Source organism: Rhipicephalus sanguineus, chromosome 8, assembly GCF_013339695.2.
Source record: "Rhipicephalus sanguineus isolate Rsan-2018 chromosome 8, BIME_Rsan_1.4, whole genome shotgun sequence".
NCBI classification, from domain to species: Eukaryota; Metazoa; Arthropoda; class Arachnida; order Ixodida; family Ixodidae; genus Rhipicephalus; species Rhipicephalus sanguineus.
In genome coordinates, this window is record NC_051183.1 from 68,403,952 (window position 1) to 68,430,881 (window position 26,930).

Genomic DNA, 26,930 nt, shown 5'->3' on the forward strand with positions numbered 1-26,930 from the left:
GACGATGAGCGCGAACTATCAAGTGTCACAGCTCGACACTTGAAGCACGCTAGTTTGCTTCGCTGCTTCGGCCGCCTTTGCAACAGGAGCGCTGTTCAAACTGAGAGTATCCATTGGCGAGCCTCACTTCGTACAGCATTAGTTTCTTGCTATCGCATTCATTGCTTCGCCCTTGCGGCGAAACTGTGACTTTTTTTTATTTCTGTAGCTTCGTGCTGAAGCTACGCACGGGCACTTGTGCCCGCCTCCGCGCGTTTGACAACTTGCGAAACACTGCATTCGAAACGACCCCAGGTACGTCACAGGAAAACACAGCGCCAGCTCTTTGCATGAGGTAAGCGGAGGACAACGCACACACATCACTGCCGCTTTTCCCGCGTTCGCTTGGGTGCGTCGCCGTACAGCGACGTGCTTTCACATGCAAACGACGTGCCGCGAACAAGACGCGGAATGGTTATTTCGGAGAATGCAATGCAAGCACGCCCTCCTTAAGCCTCCGGGAAAGCGCTCGCTTCACCGCTACGCCTATGTCGTTCGGGTCGGGGCTACTTTGCCCACCGGAAAACGGTCAATCTTCTCTTCATGGGAGATCGCAAATGAGCCAAACAGTGTGACGTCATTACAGAACACGTGTCGTCCTTGTCAATACTGGTAAATGGGAAAAGCAAGCACGTTGAGCGAAGGCTGTACGCGCTGCTTAAGATAATATTATGTAATGGGAATGCTGAAGCTGACGTTCTTAGAGAGGGGAAGGATATGTGAGACTATCGAGAATTAAGAGATAGCCATGCATTAAATACTGCGTGGCTGCCCTATAAGGTTAACGAATTTGTGCTCTTCGTAGTCTAGTGTGGCTTATGTTGTGCAAACAGTTTGCCATGGGAGTTAACAGGCTTCGTTCACAGCGTCGGTAATAGCCTGGGTCATACGACGAGACATAACTTGAAGTCCCCGCTCATACAACGAATACGATAAATAAACAAATAAACAAATCAATAAATAAATAATCCACGCTTTTTACTGCAATGAAGCCGGCCCAAGAAGTTCATGCGTTGACTATTTTAAACCAAGCTATTTTTTTTCTAGATTGAATATATTTGCATAGACTGCTTGGTAAAGATTGCGTAATTATGCGCATTGAATTCTGTTCCACGAAAAGGCAGCAAATGCTGGCGCGTAAATCCAGAATGGAAGGCTGAAAATATGCAGATTATATTTTCAACCGTTACTTAATCCACAGCACTTATTGCAACTCGTGAATTGAAGAGGGCCAGTATGTTACTCGCGTTTAATGATAATAATTGTTAGGATATGACGTCTCAAAACCACGATGTGATTATGAAAGACGCCGTAGGGGAGGGCTCCGAAAATATCTAGCACGTGGGGTTTTTAAAGTGCACCTGAATATAAGTACACGGGCCTCTAGCATCTACGCCTCCATCGAAAATGCGGCCGCCAAAGTCATGATTCGATCCCGTAAGCAGCAGGTCAGCAGTCGAGCACCATAACTACAAGACCACCGGGGTGGGTGCTACTCGTGTTCAGGCGGAATTAATTGTAAGGATGACGTAATTTTTATCCGTGCTCATTACCAAGGTATGCAGCATAGTAAACATTGAACTTCATAATAAAATAATAAAAAACTGCGAATGTGGCCACCCAGACGGGGCTGAAACGGCAACTGGCGAACTCGGCTAATTGGTGTACGTGACTGCGACCCTGAGAGCAAAAAGCAGTCTGAACACACCGTAGCTCCGCGAAACCAGTGAACAATTATCTACTCAAAAGGAAAACCTCTTGAAGAGATTTGCCAAAGAAATTTGGCAAATCTCTTCAAGAGATTCTACTCACCAATGGTACACAAGAACATGAAAAAATAAACAGAAACACTTAAGTACATAAATAAACGAATGCCCAAATACGTGTATAAATAACTTTAAAATTTGGAGGGCGCTTCAGCTTCGCTTTCAAGAGTAGAAGGGGATAGCGCAATCGGGCCGCGTTCTTATTGCCGTCCCAATCGCTATCCTGGCTTCGCTTCTCGGTGGAGGCTTCAGCTCTGCCGCATGGAAAGCCAAAGTGAGGACACCCTCCGGCTACAATATTGATGCATGCGGCACGACGAAACACGACCACGTAGTGGGGCTATGCTATTTAAAACCGCGCCCAGGAGCGCTCTCTGCGCCATCTTTCGGGTAACAGTCAAGCCGCTGAAGAACATCCGAGATGTGGTTACCACCGACGCTAAATAGTGCATATAAATAGTTCGCCGTTCGTATGCTAGAGGTTGCGTGCTTGGTCGCCGAGATGCTAAACGTACCGCGCTACGTAGCGCGGGTCGCAGGCTCCAACCGAATATTTTTAAATATTTTTTATTTGCATCTCTCTCGAATTTTTGCGCACGGAGAACGCTGAGTTTTCGCTCGCAACCAAAGACGCCGACAATGACACCAGCATTTCCGCGAAACAAGCTCCTTAACGCTATCGCCTTAGTAAATACATAGCGTGCGCGCTGCACTTCTGACCCAAGCAAATCGGGATAGAATAGCTTTAAAGGAGCATGCGCTAAATTCAGAAATTTTAAATAAATGTATCAATAAAGAAATTAAATGAACACATGTGCTACATATCTACGTATAACATGGATTATTTAGCACACGATGCTTAAGGTATGTTTCCTTAAGCGTCGTTGGTTGGTTGTTCCTCAGTAACCTGGTGAAACCACCCCGGTGATCGGGCAACAAAATGGCAGTACCTTGTTTTAGAGAGCAAATAACTGCCGAAGACAGTTTAGAAAATAACTCATTGATGATAGGTGCAAAACAATGAATAAAACGGCCTTAATAAATCATAGATATCGAAAAAGAAACCGAACCAAGTTAGTCTCAACGGTCAATTCGTTTTGTCTGCTATAGAAAACTGCATCGGCATCAGAAAGGGCCCCGTATCTAAAACCCAGTATGGTAGCGCCACAGCAAAAACATCCAGACGTGGAAATTCAAGCCCAGCCTTCGGATGAATTTCTCTCTACTAGTCTTTTTCTTTCTTCTGTAAACATTCAGGGTGTTGAATCGTCTTTGTTGTTCGGTCTCATCGTTGTCTTCTTCGCTGCTCCCAAGTAAAATCCTTGAACTCACAATTTGCCAAATGTGCCCGCGAAGTAACAAAAATAGAAAGGTTCTGAAACAAGCGTTTGTGCTCGTGGCGATTTTCAACAATTTGGTTATCTAATGAGACTGACTCTGTATTATAAAAGGAGCTCCCAAGCCTCGGGACCGCCACCATCATCACTTCGCGCATCATTTCTACATCGGAGTCGCGCATCCCGCGACCGAAGAAGTTTCAGGCCTCAAAATTTGGCAAGCAGCGTGCCGCCCCTCTGATGGCAAAATTCGCCAAGGTAAGATGGTATTTTGTAAAACCATAAAACCAGACACTCTCTTTTTATCTCGAGTAGCTAACAACATCTAGTAAGGACGCAGCAACTCACACCCGAGCATCTGGTCGGACGGCGACGCTAACGGTGTAGCCGAGTCGTTGAACGGCAATGGCAACTTCGGTCCATTGTTGTAATAATCTGCCCTTGAGGCTGCTTTCTCCACCGACGTAAACCGCAAGCCTTCAGTGATAGACGCCACAGTGTGAATCATAATTGTTCTGTAGCATTACTTGGCACATAGCCGAGAAAAACAAAAGCAGAGGCAGAAAAACAGCACACAAATTACCTCAGTCTCATTCACCTAAACGAAGGATCGGCCATGGTGAAGGTTCGATCCTCTGTTCCGCCGCCACTGCTGCTTTTCCGTAGCCGAGCGCGCTAACTACAGCGTCACCGTTGCAACAAGAGATGGCAATGAATATCTTTCATAGTGTCATCCTTTCTTTCATGAGTTCGTACCAACTAGCTCGGCTTTCCGTACTACTGCAACATCTTTGAGGCCGTGCGCGTGGTTAAGCGCTGCCTGGCGGGAGATTCGCCAGATGGCACATGATAGAAGTGACGCCCCTGCCGGTGCAACACCTTTAATCAGGTCTCAGATAAAGTGCTGGCTGCAGCCAGGAATTTAGACGAAAAAGGTACGCTTTCCTGGCAATATTTAGCACTTTAAGCGGCACCTTATTACGAGCGTATGGAGCCTACATGAAACGGAGTTTAGTCGTTCGCGTCCCCATGATCAGGTAAGATAGGAAAGCATCATCGCAAATGCCAGTCCACCGTTCATCTAGCAAGAGACCATCGCAAGACGGCGAAACGTGCGAAGCGAGCTGTGCTGCAGAGAAACATTGTTTACTACCCAAGTCCCTGAAAAAGCGAAAGCCAGCGTGACCGGCCACGGAACGACAATCTGAGCTCCAAGTTAACGCTCTCCAATTTACGGCTTGTAAGACCTACTGAAGTACCCCCGTACCTTTTTCTGAAGCTGCATACACTAAGAAAACGCGATGACACACAAATACATGTAAAGCGTGAACAAAAAGTGATTTCCTTCCCTATGACGCGACTGAGAACGTAAGGTCAGCGATTCAGTGATCTAACGGGCTACATCACCGCACGTTGTCGCAAGTTTACAGGCATATTAAAGACAATCAGACGAGCTGCAGTAAATGACAAAAGACCACGTTTCAACCGACATCAGAACTCTCCATATTATAGTTAGGTATCATATGGACAGAAATATGCCTAGGTATTGGTCACAAATCTCATAATAATATAATAAGAAATATATTCTTTTATTACACCTTTGTCTTCAGTGTTTCACTGATATTTTAACCTATTTGGTCCTGGAAAATTCTTTTAGGGAAATCTAACATTCATTTATGAATGAAATTTTAATCCTAAACGGAGAGGGTCAAGTATTGAACTGCATGTTTGTTTACAGTCGAGTTGACCAGGCAGAACCCGGATATGACTGGTACGGAGTTCGTCCTGTTAGTCTTGGTCCTGGCCTCAGGCGGCAGAGCATTCGACGTGGAGAGGACGACTTCTCAAGGTCACGTGGGCGGAAGGAGGACTGGAGTGCTCGGCCGCACAGTGGAAGAGTATCGCGGGATTCCTTACGCGCGGCCGCCTACTGGGACGGCTACGGTTTCGCCCGCCCGAAGCGTCTAAAAAGCTGGGACGGCATCTTAGACGCCACAACTAGAAGGACTGCCTGCCCACAAGTAGGCATATGCTTTCTTTTTGCTCCAACATGATGGAGTGCTTTAGCGCGTCCAGTATTCTGGCATAGAAAAACTTCTTGCGGAAGATAGGGCTATCGGTCGCTGGTTGGGTATCGTGTCCCTGTAGGCGTGCGTAGGGTTCTCACTTAGGTGAAGCCAAGTTTCCGCGCAGCCCCCCCCCCCGCCCCATTTTGCAGCGAAACTTATGAGACCACAACAACAGCCGATTTTGGTACCGTAGTTGTCCGCCGACGCCGGCGGACGTAACTGCGATCGCGCGAAATGAGAAAAAAAATGCAATCAGAAAAAAAAATTTCCGCAATCGGGTGGGGCTTGAACCCGGGCCCACTGCGTGGCAGTCGAGTATTCTGCCACAGAGCCACATAGGCGCTTGAAACGTCTTCGCAAAAAGACCTTATACAGGCGTCATGTCGGTGAAGGAGTCGCGTAACATATGTAATATAGCGTGGTAAAAGGTTAAATGAACAAAAAGGCATCACACAATGCGATATACGCAGTTAGTAGGTCATTCAATGCTTCGTGCACATTACAAAGGGATCAGCCATAATTCATCGTCGTTATCAGTAACAGCACAAACAAAGTGCCCATAATGCCTTACAGTTGTGTAGCTGATACCACGCTTCTCCGCTGAATGGCATAGTGGGTGATTCTCTACTCCGTAAAAATTACGATGATTTATGGCGTAGTGGCGACCTTGCATGTTTACTCGTATTAGGTTCCCAAGAGTTTACAATGGGCAATAGGGGGTGTGCAGCAGATTGGATATATGGGGTGTGCAGCTGGGGCTGAGCAGCTGATTTTCTCTCATGGTGCGACGGCCCCCTTCCCAGGCGAATTCCGAGGGAGCATTTACCGCTATGTCTGCTCCCCCCCCCTCTTATTTGAAGTGTATGATCCCGAGGACTACTCTGGCCGGTGAGATGGCGAATAGGCGCCCTGCTCCGGTGAATCGAAGCCTCACATGTCCAATAAGAGATTGAATGTAAAGACGTATTTTTTGTTTAGAGATGCACCACATCCTCAATTCCGTATCCTCCAATTTTAATTGACTACCGCACACGTACCTTCAGGCCGGCCCTACGTCCCGAATATAATGCTCAATTTTAACACGACACGCCAACCGTATAAAATGCAAAAAAAAAGGTTTTCGTGCAAGTGCATTAAAATACATCTATTGGATTGAGGCTCGATGTTCCGTGTCAAAAGAAGATTTGTGTGTTCGCTTCCGTCAAGTATACCCTCAATGCAGGAGCGACTAGTCTTATAACAAGCGTTCCTCATTATGCGGAAGTGGAGGGGGTAAAATTGAAATTTGTTTAGAATATGGTTATGTAGGCTGAGTTAGGTTGCTTAGTTTAGAGTCACCTGAAACGTAGGTGCGTTGAAAACAAGTGTTTAAAAAGCTGGGCGAGTACCCATTCATTCCCAGGTGAAGCTGCGCAAGATGAACAGGCAGACGAACAGTGCGTGAAGATAAAGGGGTAATTTCGGACTAGAACTAAAGAGAAGGCACGTGTTGCTTCCTGCAGAAATTCTAGTGCTTAGACTATACGCCTGGCCCTGCTGTCAAATTTCAAAAGATACTTGTTCGCTGGCCGACCTGACAGCACCGGTATAATGATACATATGGCGTATAAAATACACCCTTCATGACGACTCCGCCTGAACGACACCTGTGAGCAGTATGCTTTACAAGTGCGGCAAGTTGAGCAGGTTGGTAAAAATGCATGACTTCGAACTGCTAGCGCATAAAAATGGAGGCAAAAGTAAGAGACATCTCTTACCTTTGCCTCCACTTTTATGCGTTACCAGTTCGAAGTATGTGTGTTTCAACTCTATTTAGTCACGTGACATTGAATCTGGAAACGTTTATTGAGCCAAAATTACCGACCACGCTCTGTCAACTTCCATCACGGCCAAATACCAGGCTTATCTCTCGTTATATCTCGACATTATCTCTCCACCATAATCTCAGGAGTTTGCGCGTTTAGCAATTATGAATGGAGGCGACGCTGTTTTACGTAATGCTACCTTTAGTCTAACCAGCCAGCGCAATCGTAGAATTAATAACGATCTCTCATTACTCTAGCACCGAATACAAGTATTCAGACTCGTGAATTCTGAATTATTATACGATAAGTGTGTTATAGGAAATGCGTCAAGCATTTACAACGAGGGCCTTTTCTTCCTGATTTTAAGGGCACAACCGAAGATGACGAATATTTACGCTCCTTTGATATTTATACTTCGTGCCGAATGTCTACACGAAAGAGTTCGGTTGCTGCTCTTCGTTTGCTGCTATTCACCTATGAGAAATGTGATCTGTCAACGCAGGTCGCAATTAGTCCCCTGTTGGATAGCGGCGTAGTGTACACCGAGGACTGCCTACATCTGAACGTATGGACCCCCGCGGCACGCTACCGAACTCCCGCTCCCGTACTCGTGGTAATCCACGGCGGAGGCTTCTCCCAAGGCTCCGCGGGCGTCGAGGTCTTCAACGGCGCGATCTTGGCCGCCAGGACCGGCTTCGTCGTCGTGTCCTTCAACTACAGGCTCGGCATTCTGGGATTCCTGGACGCCAACTCAACGGATGCGCCCGGGAACGTGGGTCTGATGGACCAGAACTTGGCGCTTCAGTGGATACAGGAACACATTCACAACTTCAGGGGCGACCCGTCGAAAGTGACCATCGTCGGCGTGAACGCGGGAGGTATCAGTGCACACGCTCACGTAATCTCGCCGATGAGCAGAGGGCTCTTTCAAAGAGCATGCCTTATGAGCGGAACGTTCAACAGCCCAGATTTTGTCGACCATGCGAGCGACAGCGTGAGAAAAGGGAACGTCGTGGCAAGGGCCGTTGGTTGCGCCGACGGTAACACCACCTTGGCCTCAAACCCGGTATCGGTATTGGCGTGCCTGCGAAGCAAAAGCTCCGACAAGCTCGTGCATGCGGCAACCGAAAGTTTCAAGCCCAAGATATTCCCATTCTTGCCGACGTACCCAAACCAGTTCATGCCCAAAGATCCGGCTCTAGCGGTAAGAGAAGGCTTGTTCAATCCGGCCGACTTGATAGTCGGAGGGACCACGGATGAAGGAGCGATGGCACTGCTGTACCCACACCGAGAGGAACTGTTGCTGGAGAAGGTCGAAGGTCTGGACGAGAAAGGCTTTGATAGGTCTCTGCGCGAGACTATCTCCTCCTGGCTGAAGAACAACTCCTCGAAGAACCTCGCAACCTACACTGCCAAGGCGAGAGACAAGGCTGCCCTGAGACGCGCTTACGTGGACTATCTCTCGGACAGGACGTTCGTGTGCCCGAAGCACTTCACGGCCGAGGGTCATTCCAAGCACGGCCGTTCCGTGTACACCTACGTATTTGCCTACCGATCGGCAGACAGTCTCTTGCCCACTTGGATGGGCACGCCGCATGGCTGGGACTTGGCCTATATTTTCGGCTTGCCGCTCATTCAACGGAAGCGGTATGACCTCAATGACGCCGCCATGTCCGATGTTTTCATGATGATGTTCTCGACGTTTGCTTCCACGGGGTGAGCGAATTTCTCGCTTAATCTAGAAGTGTGGTTCATTGAACCATGTTAGGTTTTTATGCAACATGCTTGGCGCTCAGAATTGTCTAGAGCGGCCTTGGAGTGCGCGGCTGAAAGCAATCGTCTGCCTCAATTTGCGACAACAACCCTATAAAAATGCGCAAAATACGCCATCGCCACACAGCAAGAAAATGGGTTGATTGTTTTTCAAATTAGAGTGTGGACAGTGTGCAGCGCTCTTCACTATATCTGTTTCTAGCTTAGTTTGCAGATATGGGCGTCGTTAGCAATTACAGCAATAGTGAGTTGGAAGCTGCGAAAACGCTCAACAGAATTGAGCATTAGTAACAACGGGGCCAATTTGATAGTGACTAAGCAGCAATAAAATGATCTCAATTTAACAACAATACCGTTAGTTGTTTCGTCAAATTAAGTGGGTCTGATGGGTTAGTTACGCGGGAGGACTTCTTGTGCCTAACGGCGCAATTAATACGGACGAAGACAAGATGCGAACACGGCACAGCGCTGAGGACATGAGCACGACATATTGCTCGCGTTTCGATGGGCTTTTTGAACAGGGTGACCGATAGACAACATGTCATTTCAGTGAACGAAAGTAAAACATTTTCCTGCGACTTGAACAAAGTAATCCAAGCGCAGAAGCCGGAGACGCTGTTACGTCGGGGTCGCTGTTTTTTTTTTCGCCCGTTAAAAAAGAATTCCACTCTCCGTGGCATCTCATCACCGGCATGCGAATGGTAACGTTCATATCACAGCTGCCTAAGGGCGCCAACATAAACATTCGGGCCAGTTTGTTGCCACAAGTAGACAAAACAAGAGATGAAGATACATTCAGCACTAACATCCAATTGATTTCTTTATCACCGAGGTCAGTGGTTCACAAGTGGAGTCCGCAAAGCCACTTTTGAGCAGTCCGCGAAACTCATCCTCGTAAAATTAAGAACAAAACGCGTTTTTTTTTTTTTTTTTTTTGAGGAACACTATGTCCCGTGACCACGGCCCCTTCTGATTCTTATTGTGCCACACCGCACAACTTGCTTGCATTGCGGCGGAGCTAAGTTATGTTTCCCCTTCTCCTAGAGATGGCTGTAAAGCTTTTGTTGCAGTTTTTTATGGCATATGCACGCATGCATGCCTTTTCCAGGCTTGCATTATTCGAAGAGACGACGTAGCTAGAAACAGGTTGAATGCGGCTGCAGACCGCACAACTTAGTGACAAGCTGTTGAGATCGAGCTGGTGTGACATTTTAGTTAGACCGTTGTTTGTTAGGGAGAAATAAAAGGAATCTATTTCACGCTGCACGTTGTGTTAATTTGTGATCCCCTACCTCCCCCTTTTCTCTCACTTCAAGGAGCCCTTCGTCACGTCCACCAGTCTGCAAACGTTCCCCGAAACATCGATGGATGAGAACCACTGACCTGGGTAACACTTAGACATTTCACAGCGAAGCCGTTTAGCAAATCGCTCCTTGTCCGGCGAACCAAAAACCATCATCATCATAAACGGGTATGTGCCACAGAAATTGGGTAAATCACACTACTCACCACTGTTCCACTACAAATGAAGAAGGCATCAGTTATCCCAACAAATGGCTGCGAAGCCACAGAGACGAGCCGCGGAGACCCCGACTACGTGCAACAACAGAATACTGTATAGGTAATCGGGAAGGCAACAGCGGCTCCGAGAAGACCCCGAAGCGATAGAAGGCCTACGCCAACGACGACATGCTCGTAGATCAATGACAGGTGCGAACGCTTGGTTTAAGCGCAAGGTTCTCTCTCTGCAGTTTAGACATCCGTGTCGTGTCTGACTGTCTGTGGTTTAACACGAGCCTATCTGCGCTGAGAATCAGCGTAGACATAACCTAGCATCACCTAGCTAAAGCCTAGCAACGACCTAGAAGCAACCTAGAAGCAACCAGATTAGTCTTCAGTACCGTGCAGTTTCTCTGTTTCAAGCCTTGCTCGGCTTAGTGCAAGCTTTGCCACTTTTTTACACTGAAACTGCCGTCACAGACGCAGCGATGTGAACGTCATATAAATTTATGGTTTGCGCAGGGTGCCCCAGCTACCGATGGGGAAGCAGTGGCCAAAGTACAGCGCGGATAACCCTGTTTCCGTGTACTTCGACAAAGAGAACATCACAAGCGTCGTTGGTTTTCGCAAGCAATACTGCAACGTGTGGACACCCGACGCGCAAAATTAGTAATTTATTTCAGATTCGAGCGTCACGTATGATCAAAAGATTTCCGGTGTGACAAGACACGCCGCGTACAATGTTGATTGGCGATTCTTGCCGAATGCGTACGTTTAACGTATAATAAATTACCTGAGAAACAAAAGCACTACGACATTTTTAACATAGCTAAAAACGCCTTCCGTCTGACTACAGCATTGATAGTACTTTACAGCAGGACATCTTCGCTGAAATTTTTAATTTGTACACTGCAGCGCCGTTAAAGTTGCGGTATAAGAGTGCGTATGGCGGAGCTCCTTACAACTGCTTGGCGCATTTGCCGGTGTTTAAATGTTCACAGGAAGCCTTCGTAGCATACAACTTTCTTCTTCCGGGGTAGAGTTTGTTAAATGCAGCGAAGCAGGTTTGGATGGCTTTATGGGAACCAGAAGATTATACGAGAGAAGTGATCTTTGAAGGCTCTACAAAGAAAGGTGGTCGCTGAAGTGCAGAAGATTATCATAGATCATAGTACATCATATTCACCACATTTCCTTATGGAACCATGGAAAAGTTTGGATGGAGCAAGTGTTTTATTCCGTGATAAGCAAAGAAAAAACAGCGCAATGTTGTACCGCAGCAACAAGTCAGTTTCGTCGCAATGGGGAAGCAATGAACGTGATATCAACCAAGTTGAATATTACACGAAGTACAACATTCCAATTGGTTCCTAATTAGGACCGGCTGTTAACTCCTTCAGCATCTGGCCTAGCGCAACTAAAAAGAATGCCCACGTAAGGAAACGCGACCACTGCAGTCAGAGAAGCGACCTTCAATAAAAACATGTAGGGAAGGGTATTTCAGCTCCACTAGCATGAAACATGTGGAGGGGCGAAGCATGCTGTGTGCGTGTCATGCAGGTTTGCGGTATTCTAAGTCGTTACTCTGAGACGGAGGCTCAGAGAAAAGAAATGACGAAGCCGTGTTAACAGGAAAGAAGAAAAGTAAGAAACTTTAAGTAGGAATGAGAATGAAAATGAAAAAAATAACAAACTAGAAGATCTGTCTTAATTACAACCTAAAACGAGTCTTCTACCGTCCCGCTCTAACACTCATAAAGATAAAATGTCACCGGTGGTGTTGAGGGCGGCGATGGCTTGGTAGGCAGGCGTCTGATGAGGCGGCGATGCTGACGACGTCACCGTCGCTGACCAGCACGTCGGAGCTTGCCCGAAGACGGGGTAGGCTGCTTGCTCTCACCAGATCTGTGGCTGCCCCTAGGCTCCACTTGTGTCGCACGGGCCCGTTTCCGGCAGGGAACAGCCACACAGGAGGTTCTGCCCTCCACGGGCAGTTTGGATCGGGAGTCGAGCTCGAGCACCAAGGACGTGACCTGGGCAGTCACGGCCGGAACTCCTTGAGACCGTATACCTCCGGGTATACCGTGGGCAGCTGGAGCGTCATGGCCTTGTCGGACTTCTTGCGTCGGGTCCGGAACCCGACTCGCAGTCGCGCGACACCAGTGATCCTCGCTCCAGACTGTTGCAACCCTTCTGCCTCGACCAGTCTTCGAACGTTTCTTCTCTCTTCTCCTCTTCCACGTGCCCTCTTCTCATTGGTCTTCCCCAAGGGCCTTCACCATGCTTTTCCCCGCGAACTTTCTCTTCGTTTGGCGGGCCTGGTTTTCACCCGTGGTATTTCGCGCGGCCGTCGTCGTCTTCCTTTCGTTGCTTAGTCGTCGCTGCCGTTGCCTCCGAACACGTCTCACAACACTACGGTGCCACCACATTTCAGCACCACCGCGTCAACGCGTCACTACACTTCACCACATAGGCCCCTTTTTGGGAGAGTTTTTCTGCACGAAAAACTGTTGCTCAGTCTTTGGATCAGATCACTCACACGAAGGGGGAAGAAAAAACCACCACAATAGTCTGAGAACCGCAAATTGTCCAATTTCAATATATCGGCGGTTGACTGCTATGTGCGGCTTACTGCAATGATATATAATCTTCCCGTGGTAAGCGAATGGCATCAGAGTATATTTATTGAATCCGGCTCATGTAGTCCGCCCCGACATTTTCAGACCCCTTGATGTGTTCTATGTGGAATTCATATTCCTGCAAGGCCAAGCTCCATCTCAATACTCTGCTGTTGAGATGTTTTGCCTGCGATAGATATTGCAAGGGTTGATGATCGGTTTGAACTATAAAGGGGATTCCATATAAAAATATGTGGAACTTTTCGATAGCCCACACAAGAGCTAAACACTCACGCTCTATGGCCGAGTACTTCTGTTCTCGAGGCAATAATTGCCGGCTAGCGTATGAGACAGGATGTAATACGGACTCATGCTCTTGCATGAGAACTGCGCCTATACAAGTATCAGACGCGTCACTGCGTAGTATGAAAGTTCGCTTGAGATCCGGAGCCTTGACGATAGGTACTTGAGTGAGTGCCTTCTTGAGGGTTTCGAAGGCGGCTTCTCTCTCGCTGTTCCAGCTGACCTTGTTACTTTCTCTTTTCTTGGTCATTTCTGTGAGGGGCTGAGCCTTTTCTGCGTAATGGGGTATCAAATCACGGTAATAACCCGCCAGGCCAAGGAAAGAGCGTAGTTGTTTCTTGGTCTCGGGTTTTGGAGCTCTCACTACCTTTGAAATCGTGTCTTCCACTGGTCGAATCGTTCCGCCTCCAAGTCGATGACCAAGAAAAACAATTGACGTTACGCCAACTTCACACTTCTGGGGCTTGATCGTCAGTCCAGCCTCGCGGATTCTCCTCAGCAATTGACGCAGGGTGTCAGTATGCTCTTCCCATGTCGTCGTAGCGATGAGCACGTCATCAATGTAGTGAACGACATTTGGTAAGCCCTGGAGAAGGCGTCTCATTAATCGGGTAAATACCGCCGATGCCGTCTTGATCCCAAACGGCATGTACAGGAAATGATAATGTCCTGATTGAGTAGAGAATGCTGTCTTTGGCTGAGAATCCTTGTCCAAAGGCACTTGCCAATATCCTTTAGTTAGGTCAAACTTTGAAAAGAACCTTCTCGCGCCGATCTCAGCAAACATTATATCTGTCCTTGGGATAGGTTCCGCGTCGGAAATCAAGACATTATTAATCCGACGGAAATCGATGCAAGCGCGATAGCTCTTGTCCGGTTTCTTAACCAACACCAGCGGTGAGTTGTATGGCGAGTTTGACCGTTCAATCACTCCAAGCCGTAACATATCTTGCACTTCTTTCTCACTTACTTCCTTCATTGCAAAAGGCAATGGGTACTGCTGAGTGTGGATGGGCTCAGAGGTGGTCAATTGAAGACGGCAATCCAATAAATTTGTTTTTCCCGGTATCTCGGAAAAGACGTCTTGGTGACTCGCCAAGATCTCACGAAGTTCGTTGCGTTGGCTTTCCCGTAATTCATGACCAAGCTTAATCACTTCTGTACCAGAGCCCTCAGTAGCCTTGAAGGTAGGTATCGGCGTGTCCGTCTCTTCCTCCTCAACCACAATAAAAGATGCCGACTGTGATGCGTTTTCAGGCTGACGTTCTTCATAACGCTTCAACATGTTGATGTGGAAGAGCTTAGTATTTTGTCCCATGTCTAACCAGTAATCAAAGTTGCCCTTCTTTCCGGTCACCGGGAAGGGTCCCTTCCACTGCATCAGTAGCTTGTTCTCTGTACTTGGAAGCAGTATGAGTGCTCGATCACCAATGTTCAGCCGACGGGTTTTACTTCCTCTGTCATAATAGTTCTTCTGGGTCACTTTAGCGCGTGTCAAGTTCTCTTGTGCCAACAATAATGTCTTCTCCAGACGATCCCTGAGGTCTAAGACGTATCCATACGTTGTCTTTACTTCTTCACGTATGTGGTCTCCAGTCCATAACTCTTTGAGTATGCTGAGCGGCCCTCGAACATGCCTGCCGTACAACAATTCAAACGGCGAAAAGCCCATACTGGCTTGCGGTACTTCGCGGTACGCAAAGAGCAGGGGTGCCAGCAATCGATCCCACGACTTGGGTTCTTCTTGACACAACTTCCGCAGCATTTGCTTCAAGGTTCCATTGAATCTCTCTACCAACCCATTACACATGGGATGGTAAGGCGTCGATTTGAGGTGTTTGATGGCTAACAAATTATTTACCTCTCTCATTAGTTCCGAAGTAAAGCATGACGCCTGATCGCACAATATCTCGTGCGGGAATCCAATGCGAGAAAACATCTCTATTAGTCCCTCTGCGACGGTAGCGGAATCGATTGACGGCAGAGCAACCGCGTCTGGGTATCGGGTGGCGAAGTCTACCAGAGTCAGTATGTAACGGTTCCCCATACGCGATGTGGGCTTTAGAGGTCCAATGATGTCCACCGCCACTCTTTCAAAGGGCGTGTCGATTAAAGGCATGCGACCAAGGGGTGCCTTTCCCACCTTGTTCTTAGGATAGGTCCGCTGACATGTGTCGCATGAGCGCACATATCTCTTCACTGCCTCTTGGACCCCAGGCCAATAGAAAGCTCCTAGAACCCGATCGATTGTTCTTTTCATGCCCTGATGCCCCGACATCAAAGTTTCGTGAGCTAAAGCCAGCACTTGACCACGCAAGCTTTGAGGTAGCACCACTTGTTGGGTCACTTTGTCTGAGGGTCCCCGGTAGTAACGGTATAGAATTCCCTTTTTTATCTCGAACGAATGCGATGCTAGTCTTCCTTGGAACACTTGACCGACTTTCTTCCTACAGGAATCTAAAGTCTTGTCTTCTTTTTGAGCTTTGCCGAGCTCTTCTCTGGTTATATCCAAGGTGTTCATACTGACCTTGGATAAGGTCGACAGTTCGCGGCCTTTGATGCCGACCACCACAGAATCTGGTGGTCCTTCTCCTTCCTTGGTTCCCTTTGGTCTCGGTTTAGACTCATGTTTCACGATTCTCTCTCTCCACTTATCATCGGGGTTTTGTACTTCCCGTGCCCCTGGAACATTGCCAACGATAACGTCGTACAAAGGTCTTACCATGCATTTGACCACCGAACTACCAGAGAAATAAGGCGAACGTATTTCGACCTTTGCCTCAGGAACGGTAATGCTACTGCCATCCGCGAGGAACAACGTAGCTGTGGTGCCTGTAAAAGCTTCGTCTGGTACCAGAGATCGACGGACTACTAGCGTGTTACTTCCCGTGTCTCGCAGAACTGAAACTGTCTGGCCAAACACTAGGCCCTGCAACACCGGCATCTCGCGAGTCACAGCTTTTGGGTGAGTTCTCACCGCGCTAGCAACGTTTCCTTCTTGTTCGTTGGATGGAGTATTGGTACATTCCGTTGGGTCTTCTCCCGGAGACAGCAGGCAAGATGTTTTCTTCATCGAACCATCTCTTTTTGTGCAGGCCTTGGTATCGTGTCCTGGCTTGTGGCAATAGCCACAGTAAGGTTGTTTAAGCTTAGTTCGGCAATCTGAGGCCCTGTGACCGACCTTACCACATACAAAACACTTTACTGCAGTTTTCAAGGACACGCTTCCGCTCTTCTCTGTGGCACTACTGTTCTCCGTTTTTTCACGGAACAGGAGCAAGTTAGGCTGTCTTTGTGCCTCTAAGAAGTCATCGGCGGCCTCTGCCAAGTCATCAAGTTTGCTGTGCTTCTTCTCACGAAGAAACAGCGCCAGCTTGTGATGGCAGTTGCTCAAAAATTGCTCCGCGACTATGAGATTACGGAGTGCCAAATACTCTTTGTCGGTCTTAGACATTTCGACCCACCGATCAAAGAAACTCAAGAGCCTCGTCGCGTACTGTTTTCCGGTCTCGCCATCTTGGGGCTTGCTCTGGCGGAACTTCTCCCTGTAGCCCTCCGCCGTAAAACGAAAACGTTGAAGCAAGGCTAACTTGGCCTTATCGTAGTCGAGGGAGTCTTCCGGAGACAACCGTCCGAAGACTTTTAAAGCCTCTCCACTCAAACATAAGCTCAAAGCCGTGGCCCACTTTCCTTTCGGCCATTCCTGTCCGGTGGCGACGTTCTCGAACCTTTTTAGGTACGCATCCAAGTCGTCCCGGTTTTCATTGAATCCTGGAATTAAGCTGTGAGGATTCACGTTGCAAAATGCGTTTCCTCCAGATCCTCGGTCAGCGTTTCTCGCCTCTCCACGATTGCCTTGCGCTTCGGCAACCTTAAGCTGCAACTGCAAATTCTTCTCCCTTATTGCTTCCAATTCTAACAACTCCTTTCTCGCCTCGCGTTCCGCAGCTCGTTCATCTCGTGCCCGCGCCTCCTGCTCGTCTAGCCACGCCTTCAGCTCTGCGCCCTCGAGCCCCATGCGCTCTGCCAAAACCGATAAATCGCCTCGTGCGCTCGCCATAGTCTTAATACTTTTAACACCACTACAACATTAACGGCTTCGTCCTGTCGTAGCGGACGCCAATTTGTCATGCAGGTTTGCGGTATTCTAAGTCGTTACTCTGAGACGGAGGCTCAGAGAAAAGAAATGACGAAGCCGTGTTAACAGGAAAGAAGAAAAGTAAGAAACTTTAAGTAGGAATGAGAATGAAAATGAAAAAAATAACAAACTAGAAGATCTGTCTTAATTACAACCTAAAACGAGTCTTCTACCGTCCCGCTCTAACACTCATAAAGATAAAATGTCACCGGTGGTGTTGAGGGCGGCGATGGCTTGGTAGGCAGGCGTCTGATGAGGCGGCGATGCTGACGACGTCACCGTCGCTGACCAGCACGTCGGAGCTTGCCCGAAGACGGGGTAGGCTGCTTGCTCTCACCAGATCTGTGGCTGCCCCTAGGCTCCACTTGTGTCGCACGGGCCCGTTTCCGGCAGGGAACAGCCACACAGGAGGTTCTGCCCTCCACGGGCAGTTTGGATCGGGAGTCGAGCTCGAGCACCAAGGACGTGACCTGGGCAGTCACGGCCGGAACTCCTTGAGACCGTATACCTCCGGGTATACCGTGGGCAGCTGGAGCGTCATGGCCTTGTCGGACTTCTTGCGTCGGGTCCGGAACCCGACTCGCAGTCGCGCGACACCAGTGATCCTCGCTCCAGACTGTTGCAACCCTTCTGCCTCGACCAGTCTTCGAACGTTTCTTCTCTCTTCTCCTCTTCCACGTGCCCTCTTCTCATTGGTCTTCCCCAAGGGCCTTCACCATGCTTTTCCCCGCGAACTTTCTCTTCGTTTGGCGGGCCTGGTTTTCACCCGTGGTATTTCGCGCGGCCGTCGTCGTCTTCCTTTCGTTGCTTAGTCGTCGCTGCCGTTGCCTCCGAACACGTCTCACAACACTACGGTGCCACCACATTTCAGCACCACCGCGTCAACGCGTCACTACACTTCACCACAGTGCGCCGCTGTTTCTTACAGCAAATTCACTGCTAATGGGCAATGAGAGACGGAAGAAGGATTAGACACAGAGACCCGCTCTCCGCTTTTAGTTAACGTGCACTCTGCGAATCCTTATTGTTCAACTACGCACAAGAGTAATCTCCCAGCGACACTACATTGCAGGTCAAGATCCAGTGCCTATATATAGCGGGTGGCCAGTGAATGGTTGTGAAGCGCGAGCAGTCGGTTTTTAGGTGCGAAGCTCCTTAAAGCGGCACCCGTTCGTCCCTCGTAGTCGTAGTGCGTAACCAGTCGTAACGCTAGTACCAGATCTTGACCTCCAAGGTGGTGCCAGTGGGAGATTTTTCCTGTGCGTTGTTGAACAATAAAAAATTCGCAGCGTGCGCGTTAACTAAAAGCCGAATTCTTTTGTCTCTCATTCCCCATTAGCAGCCATTGGCATGTTCTAGTAATAATATAATAATATCTGGGGTTTAACGTCCCAAAACCACCATATGATTATGAGAAACGCCGTAGTGGAGGGCTCCGGAAATTTCGACCACCTGGGGTTCTTTAACGTGCACCTAAATCTAAGTACACGGGCCTCGAACATTTTCGCCTCCATCGAAAATGCAGCCGCCGCGGCCGGGATTCGATCGCGCGACCTTCGGGTCAGCAGTCGAGTGTCATAACCACTAGACCACCGTGGCGGGGCGGCATGTTCTAGTAGGAAACGTTAGTAGAAGTAGAAGTGTAAGTGTTAGCTAAAAGCCGACTTCTTCTGTCTCTCATTCCCATTAGCAGCCATTGTTTACCTCCAAGGTAGTGCCTGGTGAGATTTCTCCTGTGCGTGATTAAACAATAAAAATTTTGTTCAAAACGCCGTTGATTGATGAAATAAACCAACGAAAGACGCCAGATGTTTTCTAAAAGCAAAACGAAAGAACGCCAGATGTTTCTAAAGCAAAACGAAAAGACGCCAGCTGCTTAACGAAAGACGCCAGATGTTTTCTAAAGCAATGGTTTTCTAAACAATGAAAATTCACAGCGTACATGTAAAATTAAAGTGAGCTGCAAGTCGTCATAACTCTCATCGAACCTTTAGTATAAACGCGCCCGATCTCACGTCGGTGATGATGTACTGGGCAGAATCCACGGAAGATTCACGGTTTACCGATGGACCTCCGCAGCTTCGCCCACTCATCATCATTCACTTCGTGGATATGCTGTGATTTTTTTCAGGAAACTCGCTAGCAGACGCTGACTGCGTCGGCGTTGTCTCTCGCAGGCATCGCACAAACAGCGTTTTCATAGTCAACGCGCGCCGTTCGCTCTCTCTCGGCACACGGCGAGCGCTGAGGCGGTGGCGCCCTCTCTTGCGCTCAAGCAAACGGAGTAGACGACGATGCACACGCGACAGCAGACGACAATGACCGATGCACGCCGACACGCCGAAACCATGGTGTGCTTCGCCCCGAAAATTGCTGGGGTTTAACGTTCCAAAACTGCGATATAGTCATGAGGGATGCCGTAGTGGAGGGCGACGCAAAATTTTGGCTACCTGGAGTTCGTTGACGTGCACCCAAATGTAAGCACACGGGCCTCCAGCATTTTCACCTCCGTCGAAAATGCAGCCGCCGCGGCCGGGATTCGATCCCGCGACCTTCGGGTCAGCTGTCGCGCACCATAATCACTTGACCAACGCGGCAGATGAGAAGCGCCCGCCTGTCGTTTCAACGCAAACTGAGAGGTGAGAGCTAAGTACGTACAAAGATGTGAGCCTTCTGCTGATCCCTGTCAAGAATGGGTGCGCGCGACCGCTCCCGACCAATCAAAGCATGCAGTTTCTTCAGTAGCCATGCAGCACCACCATTCTCAATATCCGGGAGCCCCTCATGGGCATTTCACGTGACGGGGGACGGCCGGTTCATGTGAGCTTTGAGCCGCAATCGTCGGCTGCCTTCGCACACTTTCACTGGCACATATAACATTAGTCGTTGTGGAGGGGTCGAATTGAAACGCATCTGATGAGACAAATTCTATTGGCAAGTCAATGCATCCGTACAAAGTGCGGACACATGGTCAACTATTCACTAGGGTAGTGTGTTAAAGGGGCCCTGCAACACTTTTTGAGCAGGGTCAAAAAGCGCTGCCAATCGGTAGTCGAGGCTCCCGAGAACACGCGAGCCACATATTATAACGAAGCGCGCGCGGCCTGGAATTTACAATAAATTCTCAAAGTCAGCTGAAAATCGCTCCCTCTTCTCTCGACAAACGATGTATTAGTCCGCAATATCTGACACGATTGTCGGCAGTTCCACCATTGGCTGATGTTATAATCACGATAACACCCTCATTATTACCTTCGTTGTTGGTTTTGAGTTCAATAAGTAGATAATATGTATGTTTAGATTGCGTTATGCCGTTAAAACACCAAACAAACAATATTATTAGCACTTGCGGTCTCACCGACAGCTCGTCTGCTCGTAGTTGCGTGGTTGCGTTTTCTTCACCATGCGCAGTGCCGAAATCGTGAATATTTCTGTGCTTTTGACCATCGCCGGTTGCCGTTGAGAGTGGCAGCCGTTCGAGTGTTGCCTCGTCAGCTGGAAACTGCATCATCGGCACGTTCTCACGACCGACCGAGGCAGCGGTGCAGCATTTCTCCGATAACAATGCTGGCGCCGGCTAGTTTAGGATACTGTGTTCGCTGTCTGTTCAGTATGTCATCGAGCCGTAGCTCTGCGTATACTCCCCGTAGTGTCACGTTCCCGAGAAACCGCGACACAGCACCCAAGCAGACTCGCGTTTTCACGGTAGCTGCAGACAGCCGGGGGATGGGTCCGCGCCAGCCCGATGCCCCATGATCCTTTCTTCTAGTCTTTAGTTCTTTGTTGTCAGCCCGCACTCGCTGTGCGCCCGCATTCGAAGAGCAAACAGCATCGAAGTACCGCCACTGGGAGAAGGGTGCACGCAGCTTTGCCTTGTTGAATACGATTCAAGCGCGAGCAGCGCTACGAGGCAGTGTATCGGAGTGTGGGTCGAAACCCATGTCAGCTGTCATTCGTTCCAAACCATGACCAGGATTTGGGGACATATGCACCGTAGCGCCATCTGTCGTCGGGGACTGCGGTGGCCTGCCGTAACTGAATGGGAAATAGGCGAAAAAAATCGTATGGGGCCCCAAAATTTACAATGGGGCCCCATGTATTTCTAATGGGCGGTGTTCAATTGCCCTGGGAAGCCACAGGCATTGTAGTGCGATACTGCAATTTTACCAAAATGTTCCAGTAGGTCTCTACTGTATAGAACCCCGAGTCGTTTTTGATAGCTTGCTTTTTTCAAGAGATATGATTTTTTTCGCATATCTCCCATTCAGTTATGGCAGGAGGCCGTCGTCTCCGCCGAGAGATGGCGCCACACACAGATGTCCCCAAATCCTGGGAATGGCCACGCAGGTTTGCGTCCATGGTTGGGAGAGCGATGAAAACACTACGGCAGTTCGAGGGGCACACCCAACATTACCAAACCGACTCGCAGTTTTCAAGCACGCGCGATACACGGTGCGATGGGCTTCGCTCGACGACGGCCACGCAAGCCGACCGGAAGTGGCGCCACAGACCACATGGGTACGCCGAGACCCCAGAGAGAAAAAATGAAGAAAAAAAAAATGCCGCCGGCGCTGACGTAACTCTTCGGCGCCTCCTCGCACCTTCGTCTTCCCTCCCTTCACGCCCCGTGCAGCTTTCCGCGCACTCGTGGCGTTGAGTTGAGGGAGAAAGCTGCGGAACGTGATCTCTATAATTTGGTAACACCACTTAGACTTGACGGATTCGAAAACTTTTTGCGGCATATGACTCGTGAAGAGTCATACGTCAATAATGAGACTATTCCAATATAACTAAGAAAGGTGTTGCAGGGCCCCTTTAAATTTTATATTCGTAAATATCTCTTTGCCAATTCAAGGAGAAAATTCTGTGTTCGTCAGGCCGTCGCTTCGTCTATCGCGTAAGACGAATCGCTTTAAAGAAGTACATGCAAAGAACAAATATCCTTCGCGGGGGTAGGTTTTGGACGTAGGGACCCATGCTCATAAGGCAAGCGTCTTACCCACTGAGCTAGCTAAAGCCCCTCTAACGCGGATAAAGCGCTGCTTCAAAACTGTGGCCTCCGTTAAAAAAAAAATATTGTTGTCGAGATCCTCACAGCAGGGTGCCTGTAGGCAGCAGCATTATAGCTTTGTGATAAAATTTCATTCACTAAGCTGTTTAGCTTCCAACGAGATTAGAAGTGCGGCTTGCTTTGGTCTTATGAAATATTCTTGCTGTAAATTGCTACCTGGTTAGTCACTGCTGCAGCGAAGAGTATTGATTCTCCCTTCTCTTGAAAGCTCAATGCTTTTAGGCGATACGACGCAACCCTAAGAGGTACAGTTAAAAGATGTATTTGCATTGTGGATAAATGATACACCCATCGGCAAGTATCCAGTGTGTTCATAATACTAAAGTAGTACGCTATTGGACAACATATGCATGCAGCTTTCGTTGCAGGCTAGAGCAACCTTTATCTTTTCTCGAGCAAGAAACACGCATGCCGTCGCATTTAAGTTGCATCGATAGACTCTATTCTGCTTATCAGGTGTAGTCCGCTGCTATCAGTCGCGGAAACGCACAGCTACGACGTTTTTAGAGTGGCACGAGGTCACCGTACTTTGCGTAATGCTTGACCCGTCACCTTCAGTTTTTCTTCACCGGCTTCGCAAGGACGTGCTTCAGGCTTCAATTGTGGCTACGGTAAGTGCGGCGCAAGTCCATATGTGTTCTGAACGTAAAGCAATTGTGTATATTGCTGTCGTGCGCAAATAAGAGTGTCATTCATTTCATCGATGCTTTCATGTACGAGTGGTTTACATTCTCAAAAAGCAGGAGACAGCTGGGGGACGAAATTGTATGTGCAGGATAACTTACAAGAATATTATTGGTATGATGTTCAAATAGTTATTGTTTTTCTGTCATGCACCCTCGGCGGTAAATGTTTACGGGACGTGGGCTTAACTGCAAATACGAATTTCTGCTCTGTTAGGGTATGGAGCTTCTAATCCAATGTGTAATTGAGTAGTTCAACAGCAAATAGGCGATGGATGGATGGATGGATGCATGGATGCATGGATGGATGGATGGATGGATGGATGGATGGATGCTATGAGCGTCCCCTTTATAACGGGGCGGTGACAAGTGTGCCACCAGGCTCGACAAAAGAAAAAAAAAAACCTTTACTCTTCTTTTTCTTAGTGTTGGCCTAGTGTCTTTACTTCAATTAAAACTATCTTACTTCAGAAAAAAAAAAAACTTAAGTTTTCAGCTCCGTTCTCTGCCCTTTACGGCAGAATGTCTTTATTTTTTCCAATATTTATTTTTGTCCTTTCTCTCTAATTTTCTGCCACCAATACTCTAACCGTGTCTTGCTTATTTCAATCGTGGGTGTGTTCAGCTTTCCATTGTCTCTAAAACCCAAGGCCTCATGTAGGCTCGTGCCCAAACGTACACCTGGATGGATGTCTCCACATTCAATCAGAACATGCTCCGCCGTTTGCTTATCGTCCCCGCAGCACGTGCATTGTTCTTCTTCTTTACTGAATCTCGCCTTATAACTACCCGTTCTAAGGCAACCCGATCTCGCTTCAAACAGTAAAGCGCTTCCCCTTGAATTATCGTAAAATGCCTCCCTCCTTTTTTCATTTTTGCCTTTTCGGTAGTTACTCAAAGCCGGTTGTTTTTTCATGGCTGCCGTCCAGTAAATCTTCACCGCCTCTCTGACTTTTCGCTTAACACTCTTTGTTGACAGATTGCTTACACTACCAGCCGTATATTTACTAGTGAGCCTCCTAGTTCTTTTTCTCCATTGTGTCCACGCTCTTCCTATACAAATAACGGAACACCTTCTCTGCCCATCTACTCTCCTTCATATTTCTTAGCCTTTCTTCGAGCCTTATTTTGCTCTGAGCCTCCCTCGCCTCAAAAGCTGCCCATCCCATATCGCCCTTTACAGCCTCATTTGTCGTCTTCCCGTTCCTCTTTCCTTTTGCTGCCGAGGCTTTTTCCTGTACCTCCATGTACCTGTCACCCTCTTTTATCCATACTTCGAGGTACTTGTATTCACTCACCCTCAGTATTTCTTGGCCCTGTATTGACACCGCCTGATCACAAGGATCATTGAATACCATCAATCCACATTTTGTTACACTAAATCTTAGTCCTAGAGCTTCCCCTTCCCTTCCGCATATATCCGCCAGCTGCTGTATATCCTCTAGACTGTCGGCAAATGAGACAATATCGTCAGCATAAAATAATCCTGGAAGCTTCTGCTCAATCATCATGCCGCCCTCTTTGTGTGACAGATTAAAACCAAAGTTGCTACCTTCTAGCGCTTTTTCCATATTCACCATGTACAGCATGAATAACAGCGGGGACAAAGGACATCCCTGTCTCAGCCCCTTGCTAATCTCAACCTTCTCTTTGCTACTCATTCCTTCCCATTCTATTCAGAATGAGAAGGAATGGGATTCAAAATGGGATATTCAGAATGTACAGTGCCATCTGTCGACAATCCCATAAGCTCAATTCGCCATGTTTTGTTATGCGCGAAAATGAAATCAGTCGCATATCACAGCCTTTCAGGTGCTAGCTACTGGCTCTTTATCTTCGTTGTGCGATGACTTCCCAATGTGTCATGCGCTGTTCAGGCAACGCAGGAGCCCTGACAATTCCGGGAATGAGGTAACGTAATTTTAATTGAATTTATCGCTTACCTGAACGAACAAAAAGAATGCACCAACACGAACTTGTTTCGTCAAGAAAATCGGCGCTGTGCCGTGGTTAGGAAATGATCGGCGCGTGCAAAAAGGCTCTTCAACATCACTTCTTATTTCTCTGTGCAATTTTGTTGCTCACCTGCAAAATCAGCTAGAATTGCAGAACAATATATTACGATATATGCATTTTAAAAGAGATGGCCGACGTCCCACGCGCGCGACAGAGCATGATTGATCAACAGTAGCCTGTCGGTGTTGCAGACTGACGAAAGCAACGATTTAAGTATATAAACGTGTGTAAGCAGTGTCACATACGCTGCTGCCCTCGTCCGCGGTACATGAGTGCCGCCACACGAGAATCGATCGGCGCAAAGGTTCCAACAGGCATCTCTTTGCGAGCTTCACAAGGCAGTGTGCACCGAAGTACATGGTCCGCATGTCGCGTCTGCCCATCGCTTTACACTTATCCCTCTCATTTTAATATTATTTTTTTGCTTTCTTCGGTGAGCGTGCGCTGCGAACACGGAGCGCAGAGTTACGGAGCCGTACAGTAGATGGAGCGGCATTGTTCGGCAGATCATCGCACTCGTCTTTACGCTGATAGCGCGCCCTCGCAGCCGTTCACACGGCTATGCACGCAACCATGGCATGCGAAAGCAAACAGCGCAATATTTTAAAAAGATATGTCAATGAATGCACACGTAAAAAGTTCAAGAAAAACATACACAACGACAGTACTAAATCGGCGCAATACATTACGACCACAAAACATTATAAAGAACCAGCGTGCAGTAAAAGAGCATGACTCGGGCCACTCTTTTTTTGTATACAGATGAAACGCGCGATCAGTATTTTTTTTTTTTGTGGCGCACTCCTCATACAAATGTTCATGCTTTGCTTATTTCGAAAAAACTATGGCACGCACTACTGTGCAGGGTTAGAGATACCTGTGCCTAAAGAAATAAGCCGAGGAAAGGAGCTCAGCGTTGCACAGGTCGCGCAGAAACAACGTGGTGTCGATATCTGACGATTGTTTACGACGTGTCCATAAAATCACTGTGGGAAATACAATGGAGATGCGTTGCAGTGCAAGATTATCTTAGAAGTTTGCCGGTCACACCTCCTCTGCTCTGCAACGGACACTTTTCTTCAACGCCTACCTCAGATCGGAAGGGCACGCCACTAGAGAACAGCAGTTCGGCTTTGCGAAGCAGTGCGCCTCTGCGGGTCAGGATGAGTTCTTATGCGCGCAGAGCTCCTATATTGAGTTCTCGTCGATTTGTGACAGCACAGTGAGGTCCTCTGGCTGTTCGGAGCTGGATGGCGAAAGAATCAGCTGCATTTTCTTGGTCCGATAGCTTCGCCAACGACTGCGGCTCAGCCTCTCCGTGGCCTCTCCTTAGGGAGACGCAAGCGGACGATTTCGCGAAGGCACCCAACAAAATATGGCGTACGCGCCTAGTGTTGCCGGAACACCAAGCATTATGAATATCCTCTATTGGAATTTATGTTCCCAGGTTTAGCAGGAATATAGCTCTCTCGAAAATTTCGTATCCTGCAGACTTTTGCTGTAGCGTGTGCGTTCTTGTGTTTGGGCTTTGTACACACTCAAGATTTGATTTTATCGCTATTAGTTTGTGAACCACACTCGCGCGGGGTTTTATGGAAGAGCGAAAAGAAATTTTCAATTTTGAACAGTGTTCAGTACAGGCATTCAATAAAATGATCTGGAAGCCTGCTTGCTTCTGTTATACTCCAAAACAACCTTTTTTTAGGCGGAAATATCGGGCCAGTTGTTTGCACCATGTTACACAGAGCGCCTAGATCTTACTACACTCAACAAGAACCCCACGTCTATTGTTTATTGCAGATTGCGGCACTG

At 48.1% G+C, this 26,930-nt stretch overlaps 2 protein-coding genes across 2 annotated transcripts; one reads left to right on the forward strand and one right to left on the reverse strand.

Annotated features, from left to right (window-relative positions):
• The first annotated feature begins 2,660 nt into the window (after nucleotides 1-2,660).
• On the forward strand, nucleotides 2,661-10,959 carry LOC119403292 (cholinesterase 1-like). The gene is given in 6 exon segments (XM_049418261.1): nucleotides 2,661-2,669; nucleotides 3,257-3,400; nucleotides 4,953-5,105; nucleotides 5,107-5,163; nucleotides 7,519-8,732; nucleotides 10,812-10,959. Coding segments are annotated over 6 exon segments (1,725 nt in total).
• A 1,168-nt stretch (nucleotides 10,960-12,127) lies between these two features.
• LOC125759456 (uncharacterized) lies at nucleotides 12,128-17,270 on the reverse strand. Its single transcript, XM_049418262.1, has 2 exons — nucleotides 14,181-17,270; nucleotides 12,128-12,322 (listed from the first exon to the last, which is right to left on the reverse strand). The coding sequence occupies exons 1-2, from the start codon at nucleotides 17,268-17,270 to the stop codon at nucleotides 12,128-12,130; spliced, it is 3,285 nt and encodes a 1,094-aa protein (XP_049274219.1).
• Nucleotides 17,271-26,930: the final 9,660 nt, after the last annotated feature.